At 36.7% G+C, this 15,154-nt stretch overlaps 1 protein-coding gene across 4 annotated transcripts in view; it reads right to left on the reverse strand.

Annotated features, from left to right (window-relative positions):
* Positions 1-7,330: 7,330 nt before the first annotated feature.
* The window catches only part of LOC126236505 (pleckstrin homology-like domain family B member 1), a 1,102,343-nt gene continuing 1,094,519 nt past the window's right edge, over positions 7,331-15,154 (reverse strand). For 3 of the 4 annotated variants that reach the window (XM_049945868.1, XM_049945865.1, XM_049945866.1), the window contains 3 exons: positions 13,694-13,813; positions 11,118-11,381; positions 7,331-8,612 (listed from right to left, as the gene is read on the reverse strand). In XM_049945868.1, coding sequence (XP_049801825.1) covers positions 8,424-8,612; positions 11,118-11,381; positions 13,694-13,813 — 573 coding nt within the window. In that variant the 3' untranslated portion in view covers positions 7,331-8,423. The remainder of the gene's footprint in view (positions 8,613-11,117; positions 11,382-13,693; positions 13,814-15,154) is intronic. The other variant, XM_049945867.1, reaches the window with a different exon arrangement.

Below are 15,154 nucleotides of genomic sequence, written 5' to 3' on the forward strand. Positions count from 1 at the left end.
TCTCCCTTCTCCACAGAGCACAGATGCTTATGTGTGGAAAATGGCAGCAGATCACTTAACTTTATTCTTAGGAATCAGTCTTTGGCAAGTAATTCCACACATTCTGTAGTGTCAAGTGGATATACCCCACAAACACAAGTAAAACAGACTGAAAATGAATGACAAGTTCTGTTACCAGCTGCAAACATTTTCTCCAGCTGACTGTGTGATAACCAGCACCACAGTAGGAGAGTAATGTGGTAACAGTGAACATGTTGGGAAGGGAAGGGACAGAACCAAAGGCAAGACCAATAACAGTCTCTAATTTTTTGTTGTTACAGTATTACCCCGTAAACAACTAGTTGGCAATCACTTTATTATTATGATAAATGTATGGGATATTTGAAAATGATTAGTTACAAGAAGGAACTTAATGATAATTGGACTACATGCTTTAATTGTTCTTTATAGGATGTGAGGTCTGCCAGTTATGCAAAACACAGTTTTTACCAAGTCCCCAAACATGTTTCAGCAGCACTGCACCAGCATCAGTGGGAACAGACAGTATGCTGTATAGGCTGTGGCTGGGCTTTAGTATTCTTATATCTGTTTCTATTGTTGTTGGATGGTGATTGTGGGCTATAAGATGGTCAGCAAATGTGGTATGGAGCTGTTGCTTTTTACAGCTCTGAGGTGTTCTGTATATTTTGTTTAGAAGTTTCTGCATTTTTGTCCTATGTACACTGTTTTGAAATCATTGCATGTGAGTTCATATATTCCTGATCTGTTAAATTTATCCGTGGATGTTTCTTGTGTTCCGACCTTTTTCTATGTTGTGTTCTCTGTCCTGTATCCTATTTGGAGTCTCTGTTTCTAACACATGTTGCCTATTCTGTGAACAATCTTGTTATTGTAGATGAGTATGTACCATTTCGTTTTGTGTGTGTGTGTGTTGCTGCTCTGTTGTGTCTTGTGTGTGGTCATTGTTTGTGTTGTTCTGTGTTGCGTGACAATATGTTCATTTTTGTACTGTTTGCATATTTTTTTATTTAACTTGTCTACCAAATAGATATCATAACCATTTTCTATTGCTATTCATTTTATTGTGCTTAGTTCTTGTGTGTCGTTCTGTTTGTTTATGGGTGTTCTGTTTAATCTGTGGAGCATGAATCTTAAGTTTTCTTGCTTATGTGTCAGTGGGTGGTTCGATAGGTTGTGAATGGTGGTGCTTGTGGTTGTCAGTTTCCTGAATATTGTGAAGTTGTGTGTTGTTTGTTTTATGTATGATGAGATCTAGAAAATGTAGTGTGTTGTTACTTTCTGTTTCTAATGTGAAGTTAATATTTGGGTGTAAGATATTTATTTTATTGTGTAGCTGTTCTACGTGTGTATGTGGTTCATCAAGCGGGCATATTATGTCATCGACGTAATGGTACAAGTATATAACTGTAGTTTTTTGGTGTTATTATGTGTCCAAAGATCATGTTCTCCAGGTTCTTCTTAAATATGTTAGCTATGAGCCCACTAATTGGTGATCCCATTGGCAGTCCTTCATGTTGAGAATAAAATTCTTTGTTGAACACAAAACAATTTTGTGATGTTATGGTTTTGGTTGGTTGGTTGGTTGGTTGGTTTGGGGAAGGAGACCAGACAGCGTGGTCATCGGTCTCATCGGATTAGGGAAGGAAGTCGGCTGTGCCCTTTCAGAGGAACCATCCCGGCATTTGCCTGGAGTGATTTAGGGAAATCATGGAAAACCTAAATCAGGATGGCAGGATTGAACCGTCATCCTCCCGAATGCGAGTCCAATGTCTAACCACTGCGCCACCCCGCTCGGTTTATGGTTTTGAGTATGGTTGTTATTTCACTGAAGCGTGTATCCCGTGTGTTTCCTTGTTGTTTTAATTATTGTGTGATGATGTTGATTGTTTCATTTATTCGAATACAAGTGCACATTGATGTGACATCAAATGATATGAGGGTTGTGAATGGTGGTGCTTGTGGTTGTCAGTTTCCTGACTATTGTGAAGTTGTGTGTATGATGAGATCTAGAAAATGTAGTGTGTTGTTACTTTCTGTTTCTAATGTGAAGTTAATATTTTGATTCTGTTGATTAATTCCTTTGAGTTTTCCAGGTTCCTGTTGTTATCAAAAGTGTGCAATTTTTGTAGTAGTGTGTGTGTGTGTGTGTGTGTGTGTGTGTGTGTGTGTGTGTGTGTGTGTGTGTGGTGTGTGGTAGGATGGAGCATTTCGGAAGTTATTGATGGGCCTTAGTGGGATATTATCCAAGTAAACCTTTGGCAGGGATTTAGGGTGGGTGCTTTTGGATTTTTCTGTGTCATCATCTTTACCTGGCCTCTTGAGAATGTTTTTTGATGTTTTTCAGTGTATGTTGAATGTTTTTCTGGTACCTTGCTTTTGTATCACTGTTCAGTTTTGTGATGTTGTTGTCTCCGATAAAATCTAGTGTTTTCTCTATGTATTCTTTTTCATACGTAATTACAGTAATATTCCCTCTGTCTGCTCATCTGTTGGCTGTGATTTCCTCTGATGTTTTATGAGTAGAAATAATTGTGGATTTGTGTGTTCTGATTATCTGTGTTATTTCTGCAGCTACTAATTCTCTTGTCAAGTTCGTATTTTGGTGTGCTCAGTCCTTCTTGTTCCTTTATAATGTTTTCTGATTCCGTTATGAGGTTTTCTGTTGTTTTGTGTGATATGTTTGTGTTAATGTTGTGCTTTGATCCTTTTTCTAGTAGGCTCCTTTCTTGTTTGGTAAGATCTATGTCAGTTTGGTAAATGATTGTCATGGAATTTGTATGGTTGGTTGTGATTATTTTTAGTGGGTGTGTGTGTGTCGTTAATTATTCTGTTTTGTTTCTCCTGTTTTTCTTTCATTACTTTCTGTATGCATGCCTTTCCTCTCTGTTATTTCCCCAAATTCAAAATTGGCACAGAACTCTGTGGTGAACAAATGAACACTGACTGGGCTGGGACACACAACAACCACAATTACACTGTGTTTCGGTAAAGTGCAAAGTGATTTTACGACCTTACTCATGAGAATACGTGTTATATTTGCATGTGCATCATGACACCTTACCATGATGCTGAGAATAAAAGGGCTACCCAAATGTAAATGTCAGTAAAAATGAATATAGGCACGAAATATCACGACAAATTAAATTTTGTTTAGCTGATAGGTTAACCCCAACAAACATTCTCATCAACATCATTTGGTTGCAGATGACAAGCTGCCTGTAACAAATAATACACAAGTGGTCCTGAAAAATCATGCACAGCAAGTGTAAAAGTACGAGGGCTATTCACAAAGTACATTACTTTTGGAATTAAAAATAAATAAAATATTGGAATTTTTTTTTATTATATACAGATGAAAGCCACACTTAAATACTACTTTTCTACATAGTTGCCATTTAAATTGAGGCACTTATCGTAGCTATGGATGAGCTTGGAAATTCCTTCGTCGTAAAATTCGGCCGCCTGCGCCTTCAACCACGTGGTTAATCAGTAACCTTTTAGAAATACGATTTTTGTGGATTTCCTGGAAAGAGGCACTACAATAAACTCTCAAAGGTATTGCCAAACTCTGCACAACCTCAGAAGAGCAATACAAAACAAGCGCAGGGGAAAGTTTGGCTCAAAGATCTTGCAGATTCACGACAACGCCCGGGCCCACACGGCAAATGCCACTCGTGAAGTTCAATCTTTTAAGTTGGAGTTGTTTCCTCATCCGCCGTACAGTCCCGACCTGGCACCGAGCGACTTCCACTTATTCCCAGCAATGAAGAAGTGGTTGGCTATGCAGCGTTTTGATGACGACGCACAGCTTCAAGAAGAGGTAACCACGTGGTTGAAGGCGCAGGCGGCCAAATTTTACAATGAAGGAATTTCAAAGCTCGCCCATCTCTACGATAAGTGCCATCATTTAAATGGCAACTATGTAGAAAAGTAGTATTTAAGTGTGGCTTTCATCTGTATATAATAAAAAAAATTTCCAATACTTTATTTATTTTTAATTCCAAAACGTAATGTACTTTGTGGATAGCCCTCATATTAACAAAAAGAAACAAACTATTGTTTGAACTAAAGATCCACATAATTTTGTAATCATTTAGTAAAAATGTTCACATTACAGATTAAATAAAATGGAAACCCACTGATGATTGCACAGTGGTGCTGAAACATGTTTGGGTACTCGGGAAAAATAGTGTTCTGCAAATCCAAATGATGAATTTAACTGTTCTTAAAGAGTGGGCTCTGGAAGGAACCCAGATATGACAGCCAGTACCCACCTTCAAGTAGGCAATGTTTCTATACAGCCAAGACACAAATTTAGAACATACACTATCCTATCTTTGGGAATGAATAGTTCCTTCCTCAGGAAGAAGAGGGGGATAGGTTGGGGAAGGTTAAAAAGGAAGGGCGTGAGTGAATCTTACTTCTGATACAAGAACCTCAGATATATCATTAAGCCAAAATTGTGATAAACACAGTACACTGCAAAAAATGAGGAAATATTGGATGGCAAGTTTTTAAATCCTGGAGATGAAAAGCTCTTTACTATCATTATGGTTTAAAATCCAATCAAAGATACTACCCATAAGAAACAGCTAAGGATAATACAGAATTAAAAATATGCAAATATTTTTGATAAACACGCAAAATCATGTAACCACGTCCATTGATGGTTCCTGTAAGTTTCTTTTAATGTTTCTTAGCATCTCAAACCTTCTTCGCTTGCTGTGCTGGTTTTGGAGTGGCTGAATACGGTGACTGGAGGTTGGCATGTAAACTTGCAATAAGTGTACACAACTGAAAGACAAGCACATTTGGAGGATCAAGCAGAATGCTTCAACAGTATGACAAATTGAGACAGATGTGAGATGCAGTTCAAACTGTCATTTCTGCAGAAAACAGGAATGAAATAATTATTAATATAAGTAAACATTTGGTGATCAAATCATATTTCTATGTCTGTTTAACTCTGCTCCAGTTGTGCATCTTTCAGCAGGTTGGATGCCCTTTAGTGTCAAGGCTGTTGTTGTTATACCTAATCTGAAGGCCACATAATGGTAGCACTTTATTTCCTGAAGTTTCAGAGAACATATTTGTAGGCTTCCATTTCAGAAACTGAACATTCAAACCTGAAGTTTCATAGAACATATTTGTAGGCTTCCATTTCAGGAACTGAACATTCAAATGTTTTTTATTTCAGTCTTTGATCACAATATGAATTCTTCAGACGATGACCGGTTTCAGTCCGCAATGACCATCCTCAGATCTATAATACACAATTATATACACCTAGTGAGCAGTGTGTCTTTCAACATAATACAGCAATACATATCACAATATACTATCATACAACCAGGGAGATATACAGAAGATACAGTAAAACATACCTTTTTGCACCATGACCTAAAGTGATAAGACCATTGGCAGCTGTGAGAAACAAAAATCTGCTGCCCAGTGAAAATCGTGACACCATCTGCATTTCTTTACCACTGATTCCCCACTATACACACGTTGATTCAAAAATTAAGCTGCTAGCATTTTTGTTACATCCATTCTTCTTATCCAGATGCAAAGTGAGTCATCTTCAAAACCTATAAATATAATCAGCATGGCATCGTCATATGGATCTAAAATAAGGTGTAGAATAGGCTGCCTCATCCACACAGTCATTATTGCAACTAGCTACTGAAGTACAGTAGCTACCAGAAATCTGTTTGCCTACATCATTGCTAGATGTTGCTACTGTCAGCGTAGATGTAGTCATCATTTAGGCAAAAAACATAGTCTGATAAAAACACATTATGTAAAATACATGTAGCAGACTTTTAAAATTGATAACTATCATAGAAACTAAAATGTGATACATTAAAAGACGAATACAGTTACCCATTTAAAATTATTAAAAGGAAATATATGAATAGGACTGATCCTTTTTATGGTGAATTTACGGTCAACAATTAATATACGTATTACATTGCCTGTAGCAACGTATAAATTGCCTATGAAAGATAAAATGTCTATATGACAGCTGAAAAACGACATATCAATGATCAGCAGCCTCTGTTGAGTCGGCCCCCAGGATGTTATTTAGGCGTGGACTGATCTTAAGAACTTAACCACTAGAGGGCTTTACATACAACGTGATATATCTCCCACAGGAAACTTTTCAACAACATATTATAAAATTATATAGTTTGATTATACATTCAATGAGTAGGTAGGACATAATCAGCTACAGGATTAGTGCAATTATTGTATGGAAGTAAGGCAAATGCCTACTATTCTCAGCATAAATCATCAAGTAAGGCTAGGTATACATACGCGATGCATTATTTGGTTATCGTAGGCGCCCAACGCCTACTTTGCTTTGTTTGATAACATCATGGGGGCCGACCCAACAAAGGCTGCTGATCATTGAAATGTCGTTTTTCAGCTGTCATATAGACATTTTATCTTTCATAGGCAATTTATAGGTTGCTACAGGCAATGTAATACGTATATTAATTGTTGACCGTAAATTCACCATAAAAAGGATCAGTCCTATTCATATATTTCCTTTTAATAATTTTATATCGGTAACTGTATTCGTCTTTTAATGTATCACAATTTAGTTTCTATGATAGTTATCAATTTTAAAAGTCTGCTGCATGTATTTTACGTAATGTGTTTTTATCAGACTATGTTTTTCGCCTAAATGATGACTACATCTACGCTGACAGTAGCAACATCTAGCGATGATGTAGGCAAACAGATTTCTGGTAGCTACTGTACTTCAGTAGCTAGTTGCAATAATGACTGTGTGGACGAGGCAGCCTATTCTACACCTTATTTTAGATCCATATGACGATGCCATGCTGATTATATTTATAGGTTTTGAAGATGCTATTATGGTCTTATCACTTTAGGTCATGGTGCAAAAAGGTATGTTTTACCGTATCTTCTATATATCTCCCTGGTTGTATGATAGTATATTGTGATATATATTGCTGTATTATGTTGAAAGACACACTGCTCACTAGGTGTATATATTTGTATATTATAGATCTGAGGATGGGCATTATGGACTGAAACCAATCATTGTCTAAAGAATTCATATTGTGATCAAAGACTGAAATAAAAAACATTTGACAGTATTGGATCACTGTCTGTATACGCGACCATGTCGCAGTTGGTGAAACTGAACATTAACACTAAATTGTCACATGTTTTAGTATGCTTCCACTGAGCATCAAGTTATTAATTTAAAAAGGCAGTTGAATGGGAAGATGTGTGGAAGTTTCCTGTTTGCATTACAAATGAATAAAACAATTAATAATTGATTATGTATTTATTTACTTGCTACAAAAACATTCTCAAAATTGAAAAGCAGCAGTTGTGGCTGCTTTTATACAGTACCCCAATGTAATAAGCAACAGTATCTTGACAGTACATGACAAAGTAGCATTAGATGTTCAACAAATTAAAAATAATCTGAAATGTATGCAAAACATTTGTTTCACAATAGTCACATGTTATAAAGGAAAGATAATTGTCAGTGTAGAAGATAAAGGCATTTCATTTTTACAAAAATAATTTCAGCTATTTCAAGCCAAATTTTATAAAGTACTATCCACACATTGGCAGCTGTGAGAAACAAAAATCTGCTGCCCAGTGAAAATCGTGACACCATCTGCATTTCTTTACCACTGATTCCCCACTATACACACGTTGATTCAAAAATTAAGCTGCTAGCATTTTTGTTACATCCATTCTTCTTATCCAGATGCAAAGTGAGTCATCATCACTATATTTAACAATGTGAGCACATCACACAAGTGGGAAAAATTTTATTCATTAGAAAAAATGATATTAGGTGGTACATTGTACATACTTCTATGTTATATAAGAAATTACATGTTTGCATATACACTTGTTTATGACAGAATCTTTCTGATGAAAGTATATTTCACAATATTACATACATTTTCAGTTCTTACATAATAATTACAAATGGAACAATTCTCCAAAATTCATCTATGCCACAATTAGCAAGTAACAGACTTAAGCACACTTACTACATATTTTATATGAAATATATCAGATCTATCAAAGCTCTTTTTCAAAGTGCCTGACTTGTGCGACAATCTATTGACATGACTTTTGTATAATCAGTTAAAATAGTTTGGCAAAGTTTGATTTCTCAAAAGCTACAGCAGGGGTATGCAAATATTAATCTTCTCTATAAAAGAATAATATTTCAAGTCTTATTAAAAATACAATCCCTTCTCCCTCAGTCTCATAACACCACAGCTCTCATGGGCAAAAAGAAAATGGGAGGAGGGCATCTTTCAGGACAGAGGCTATGCTCCATAACTGGCAAGCTCTGAACCACAGATAGTAAGAAAGAAAATGGATGCATAGTTTATCTATGACCCATGTTCAAATTCCTGATAACCTTCAGCACCTGTAAATATGACGTCCACCCATATACGCATTGCCTCTGGACTGGGAGCCATCAGATAATATGTTCTTTCATGAGTCTTGACAACAAATGTTAGATGTGGACTTGGAGATTTAACAGAGTTCATGTGGTCAACATAAACCTCTTCTATTGACTAAAAAATAAACAAAGTGATGATTATTACATTTTTGTACCAACATACACAATAATACATATGATTTATTTTAATTTTGAACTAATTTATTAGTTTATTACTTTATTATTTTGTTTTAATCTGGAATCATAAAATTTTATCTTAAAACAGATTTATCACAATACTGATACAACACATCCCACCCCCCAAAGAAAATACAATTCTCTCTCTCTCTCTCTCTCTCTCTCTCTCTCTCTCTCTCTCATGCATATGGCACTGAGATGCAGATGCACAAATTTTTCTTCCATTTGGGTATAACCATATTTGCTGAATCTGTAGCTACCATGGACTTCTTTCACCAAATCAGTTGTAATGTAAAAATGATTTTGTCATATTAAAGGATGTTTAATCAAATATTTATTTTAATTAACATTCCCTCCCACAGATTTCACAACCAATTCTGCAATTTCAATTTCAGAAAATCTTTACAACAAAAATTAGTCAACAAGAACCTTCTCAGCACATATACTATCTAATCAAAAGTATGTGGACACCTATCAGTAGACATCAGTACGGGGTGAACCACCCTTCACCATTATGATGGCTTGAGCACTGGTGGGGACACTTCCAATGAGGTGTCTGAATGTCTCTGGAGGAATGGCAGCCCATTCTTCTTCATGAGCCAAAACCAGAGAAGGTAGTGATGTTGGACACTGGAGTTTGGAACTAAATCGATAGTCTAACTTTCCAAAAGGTGTTCCAATGGGTTCACAGGTTGGGACTCTCGTCAGTCCTGTCCATTTCAGGAACATTATTGTCCACAAACGTTGCCTCACAGATGCAGCTTTATGACACTGTCATGGTCATGCTGATACAGTCAGTCATTGTCTCCAAACTGCTCCTTCATTGTATGTAGTACACAATGCGGTAAATGGTATTTGTATACTCCGCTGTTGGCACTATAAATGATAACAGTTAACATTCTCCAGGCATTCACCAAACCCAAACCTTTCCATCGGATTGCCACAGGGTATACCATAATACAGGGTGATTCAAAAAGAATACCACAACTTTAAAAATGTGTATTTAATGAAAGAAACATAATATAACCTTCTGTTATACATCATTACAAAGAGTATTTAAAAAGGTTTTTTTTCACTCAAAAACAAGTTCAGAGATGTTCAATATGGCCCCCTCCAGACACACGAGCAATATCAACCCGATACTCCAACTCGTTCCACACTCTCTGTAGCATATCAGGCATAACAGTTTGGATAGCTGCTGTTATTTCTCATTTCAAATCATCAATGGTGGCTGGGAGAGGTGGCCGAAACACCATATCCTTAACATACCCCCATAATAAAAAATCGCAGGGGGTAAGATCAGGGCTTCTTGGAGGCCAGTGATGAAGTGCTCTGTCACGGGCTGCCTGGCGGCCGATCCATCTCCTCGGGTAGTTGACGTTCAGGTTTCGTAACTAGCCTTTTTCATAGGACTCTCCATACAGTTGATTGTGGAATTTGCAGCTCTCTGCTAGCTCTGCGAGTCGATTTTCCTGGGCTGCAAACAAATGCTTGCTGGATGCGTGCTACATTTTCATCACTCGTTCTCGGCCGTCCAGAACTTTTCCCTTTGCACAAACACCCATTCTCTGTAAACTGTTTATACCAACGTTTAATACACCACCTATCAGGAGGTTTAACACCATACTTCGTTCGAAATGCATGCTGAACAACTGTCGTCGATTCACTTCTGCCGTACTCAATAACACAAAAAGCTTTCTGTTGAGCGGTCGCCATCTTAGCATCAACTGACGCTGACGCCTAGTCAACAGCGCCTCAAGCAAACAAATGTACAACTAAATGAAACTTTATAGCTCCCTTAATTCGCCGACAGATAGTGCTTAGCTCTGCCTTTTGTCGTTGCAGAGTTTTAAATTCCTAAAGTTGTGGTATTCTTTTTGAATCATCCTGTACATCACTCCAGATCACTAATTCCCAGTTGTCCACCCCGTCCTATGGTGTCGTTCTGTACCCCAGCTTGAAATATGTGGCTAATCAGAAGCTGCTCAGCCTTTATACTCCATTCTTTGTAACTGATTATAATACACTCCCCTTCCTTTTACATTTCCACCCCCCCCCCCCCCATGCTACATTATTTCAAGTGGTATGGTGTTGGGGGATTTAAGAGCCAGAATATGTAGCAACTGAGCCTAAAATATGATACATATTAGGTAACAGGCAACAAAAAGAGATTTAATCTGGTATCTTTACTTTACTTTTAATCTTTAATTTTCATTCGAACGATCTTTTCACACTATTTTTAATCAACCATGTCATTTAGCAAGACATGCAGGAAAATATCCTTAAAAAAGAGAGATAAAAATGAAATCAAATTTGCTTTCAGATGAATGTTCTGTGAGTGTGAATCACAAAGAACGATGAAAATGTATCCCAATGCAACAAAAAATAAATATTTCAGACAAACCATTAAAAATATTAATAGCACGAAAGTAACATTACTTACCTGAAAGTAAGTTCCCCCTCGAGGTTTCTTTTCTGATCTGTCACCATAGTACATAAGAGTCCTCTTAACTCTATCAAAAACAAACCACCGCTTGTTCCAGTGATGGAATTTGGATCCCATCTTATGTAGAGGACCACGGCAAGATGTGGCATCAAGAATAACATGTGGGCATAATTCTATCTGATGGCCTGCAGATTCAATGTGTGCCCGTAAATTTAAAGACTCACTACGAATTGGCAGGTAGCGTGTTAATGGTCTCTGCTGCTGAAAAACAAAAGATGCATGGTCACTGAACTTATGTGTAACACAGTATACTACAAAAAAGGGGATATATTCAAAGACCGCATAAAATTGGTGCAACTTTCGAGATATCACTTAACCGATGCACTCTCCTGATAGGCTAACTTTGTTCCACATGACACTAAATATCCAAACCATTACTTACACTAATACTGCCTGTCTAATTTACTTACAACACCTAAAATTCAAAAGTGGATCGTAGACTTCAGTCCAAAGACTAGTTTGATGCAACTCTCCATACAAGTCTATCCTGTGTACGTCTTCACATCTCTGTGTAGCTACTGCAACCAAAATCCATTTGAGCCCTACTGCAACCTACATCCGTTTGCACATGGTTACTGCACTCGAGCCTTTATCTCCCTCTATAATTTTTTACCACACACACACACTTGCCTCCATTACCAAACTGACTATTCTTTGTTTTCTCAGAATACATCATGTCAATCAATCAATCCCCTCTTTTAGTCAAATTGTGCTGTAGACTTCTTACAGCACCAATTCAATTCACTGAGCAGAATAAGAAAATAGAATGGCAAGTTATTAAATCCTGGATTGGAAAGATTTCTTCTGTCACTGAAGTTTAAAATATAATTCATGGTGTTATCCTACAGAGGTGGATAAGAAACCACAAAATTGAAACTCTTAGTCATCAACCAAACCTCTGAACAACATTTGTTGATGACTCCTGTAAGTTTCTTTTAATAGGATATTTCTTAGTAGCTCATATTCTCTGGGTAGTATAGTTATAAATCTAAGATTCTGGAGCAACATTTCATCACAACTCTTGATGTACAAAATATGCGAGAGTGTTGTATCTACAAAATTGTGGTGGCTCCCTCTCATCCCAGTGTCTGAGCGAACTGCCCTTTCTTTTTAATGTTCTTCAACCTGGCACCCTCCACCCCTTCTTAGACTATTAGTGTCAAAGGCTAGGATAGTGTACTTAAATGGATCAGTGTTTTTTAATTAAATCATGGGAGGAGGTAGGTGAATCAGTGTTTATTAATATATCCAACATGTGACTTTTATGAATAAACACTGATCCACCTGACTTCTCCCACAATTTAATTAAAAAAACACTGATCCACTTACTCAGTGTGTTTGTGCAGATCCATTGTGTAGTCATTTCACCACCAATTGTACACATTTTCGTGTCTTGCATTTAATGCATGTGATATGCACCAATGTCAGCCCACTGTCATAATCAAAAAATATTTGTCTCGAAACTCACTAATACACCAAAAAACAGCAAACAAAACAAATGTTTCAATTCTGGTGCTAGAAATACATTAACTCTCTTTTCGCTCTAATTGGGTATGATGAAGAATCATCCGACTGGCTAAGCAAAATAGACATCTCGCCAACCTATGACCAGTAGATACGCACTGCCATGCCTGCTGCTGGTCCTGATCTATACTTTAGCCTTTTGAATCTGCATAGATTTCTTGAGACTTTGGTAACAGAAGTTCTATGATAATATAATGAAAATTAAGAAAGGCTTTGCATTGCAAGCTACATTGATATTACTTCAGCTCCAGCTTTAACCATGTCTATTGAAACATCATTTCCAGATGTCTGTCTTTACACATTCCTCATCTATTCTATGATCACTTTATATTCTAAACTAATTGTCACATAGTATATAATTTCTTATTTGTTTGATAAAAATATTTTCACAATAAAAAAGACAGGAACTTTAAAAACAGAAAATAATTTTATAACAAACGCAGCATGCTTTGCACAGGTAACTCCTGTGCAATATCTACACAATGCTGCACCTTGCAGGTCCATAATACAATAATGCCCACCTCAAATTCAGTTCTCTCCCATGACACATCAGCAACTCACCATTGACGTAGAAACATTATGCTCACAAGCTTTTAGCCTGACACCACAGAGTTCATACAGTGCAATTTCTGTGACTTTATGGTCACTCGGTGCACTTTTGTGCGTTAACACACAACGTCCCAGGAAAGGTCTCCCTCTAATAACACTATTTTTCATCTTTATGTACTACATGTCATAATGTGGCATGTACGGTAACGCAAATCCATACAAACACAATTATGCAATATACAATAATTCACCAAGATGTGACAGTTAAAGCAATTAAAACGTTAAGCACAATATGTTATGGTTACTGATTTATAAACCAGCATCAGTTACATCTTTTAAAACAACAGCATACCCACCCTTATCAAGAAGTTTCACGACTATTTCAGTAAGAAAAATTAATCTAATACTTGAAGAAAAAAGCTTAAGATTTTTAAAGGTACCTGCAACTTCGTTGCTTTGTCCCGCATACGAACAGCCAACTGATGTTCATATGATGAGCCATCAGACAAAGGCCGTGATTCTTCAAGATCGCGTTCCAGGCCTAATTCCTTCTCCCTAACCTGAAACAAAACACAAGTCACCATAAGCCACCATAAGTCAAAAAAGCTTGTGCACAAAACTGCAAAAATTCTGTTTTTGTACCTGCTGAAAAGTATACAATAAATCACAGGATATTGGCAACATTTCATTGTTACTATACACAGAACAGATAAAACTGAACCCCTAACCAAAAAAACACTGAGGAATATAATGCAACCTCAATCAGCAGTCAAGATGGTAACTAAAATACCCTATCCAAAAGAAAACAGGAATTTCCATATGATCTACCACAAATCCAAATCATGATTTAATAATACATTCCACCACATTCTCTGAGTATAAATGAGGCAATTATGCAACGAGATATGTCTCAACACTAAAGTCTATTTTTTCTCCATTTCTTGTACTATGCCGGCGCAGTGTGCACTACATAGAAATCTGTAATGCTAAGTTGTAAGTTATTTCTACATCCTTTGGATAAACGGAGTATACGAGCCATAATTACGGAATTATAGCACATTGTATGACATTACGCAAACTGTACGACTTCGATGATGATTTTTTTTTTAACGTCGCAAAAAATACAAGTCGAAATGAAACTAAATTATTTCCAAAACACTGCCTTGGCATGGTGTCATTCAGTGCTGAAAGAACTAACAGAACAAAGGTTTAGTATGATAAATAAGTTCTTCGGTTTAATCGTGTAATCAAACTTAAAACGCCTAATCCCACTTACTGATGCCTGTCTCACTTTAAAGGTTCTAAATGATATACGACATTTTAAACTGCGATATAAGTCTGATACTTTAATCCAACCATTAATCTCGAAATGTAAATTCTAATTACTGTAACAAAAAAAATCAAATCTATGGCAAAACTACAGGATTAGTTAACAATTACAAAGCTCACCTGGTATTTCAAGTAAAGTACGTGAGGATCACCAAACATTGTTAATTTTGTTTTCTTTTCTCGACACACAGTTAATTTAGTTGTTTCAACACACAATTAATTTAGTTGTTAAATACAGTCAATGAAGATTATATGAAAAAGTTTTCGTTTAAGCCGTCGGATTCTGCACATTACTGTGGCTGTTTCATTGTGTAGTCGCGTCCGGTTAATGGTTACTACGCACTTCTGTCAACAACACAACACAGCACACATAATTATGTCATAAAATCTGTTTTTGAGAAAAACACGTCTTTAAACAAGCCGCACAGTGACAAACGATAAATACCGCAGAAGGTGAAGCTCCTATTGGCTCCAAGTTCATTAGGCCACTGTATACCGAACCGCGAAGTATAAAACGCGGTGTACAATAAACTGGCACAGAAATCTCCCACACGGCAGTTGGGAGGCGGTGA

The sequence above is a fragment of the Schistocerca nitens genome, chromosome 2 (assembly GCF_023898315.1).
Source record: "Schistocerca nitens isolate TAMUIC-IGC-003100 chromosome 2, iqSchNite1.1, whole genome shotgun sequence".
Classification (NCBI taxonomy): Eukaryota; Metazoa; Arthropoda; class Insecta; order Orthoptera; family Acrididae; genus Schistocerca; species Schistocerca nitens.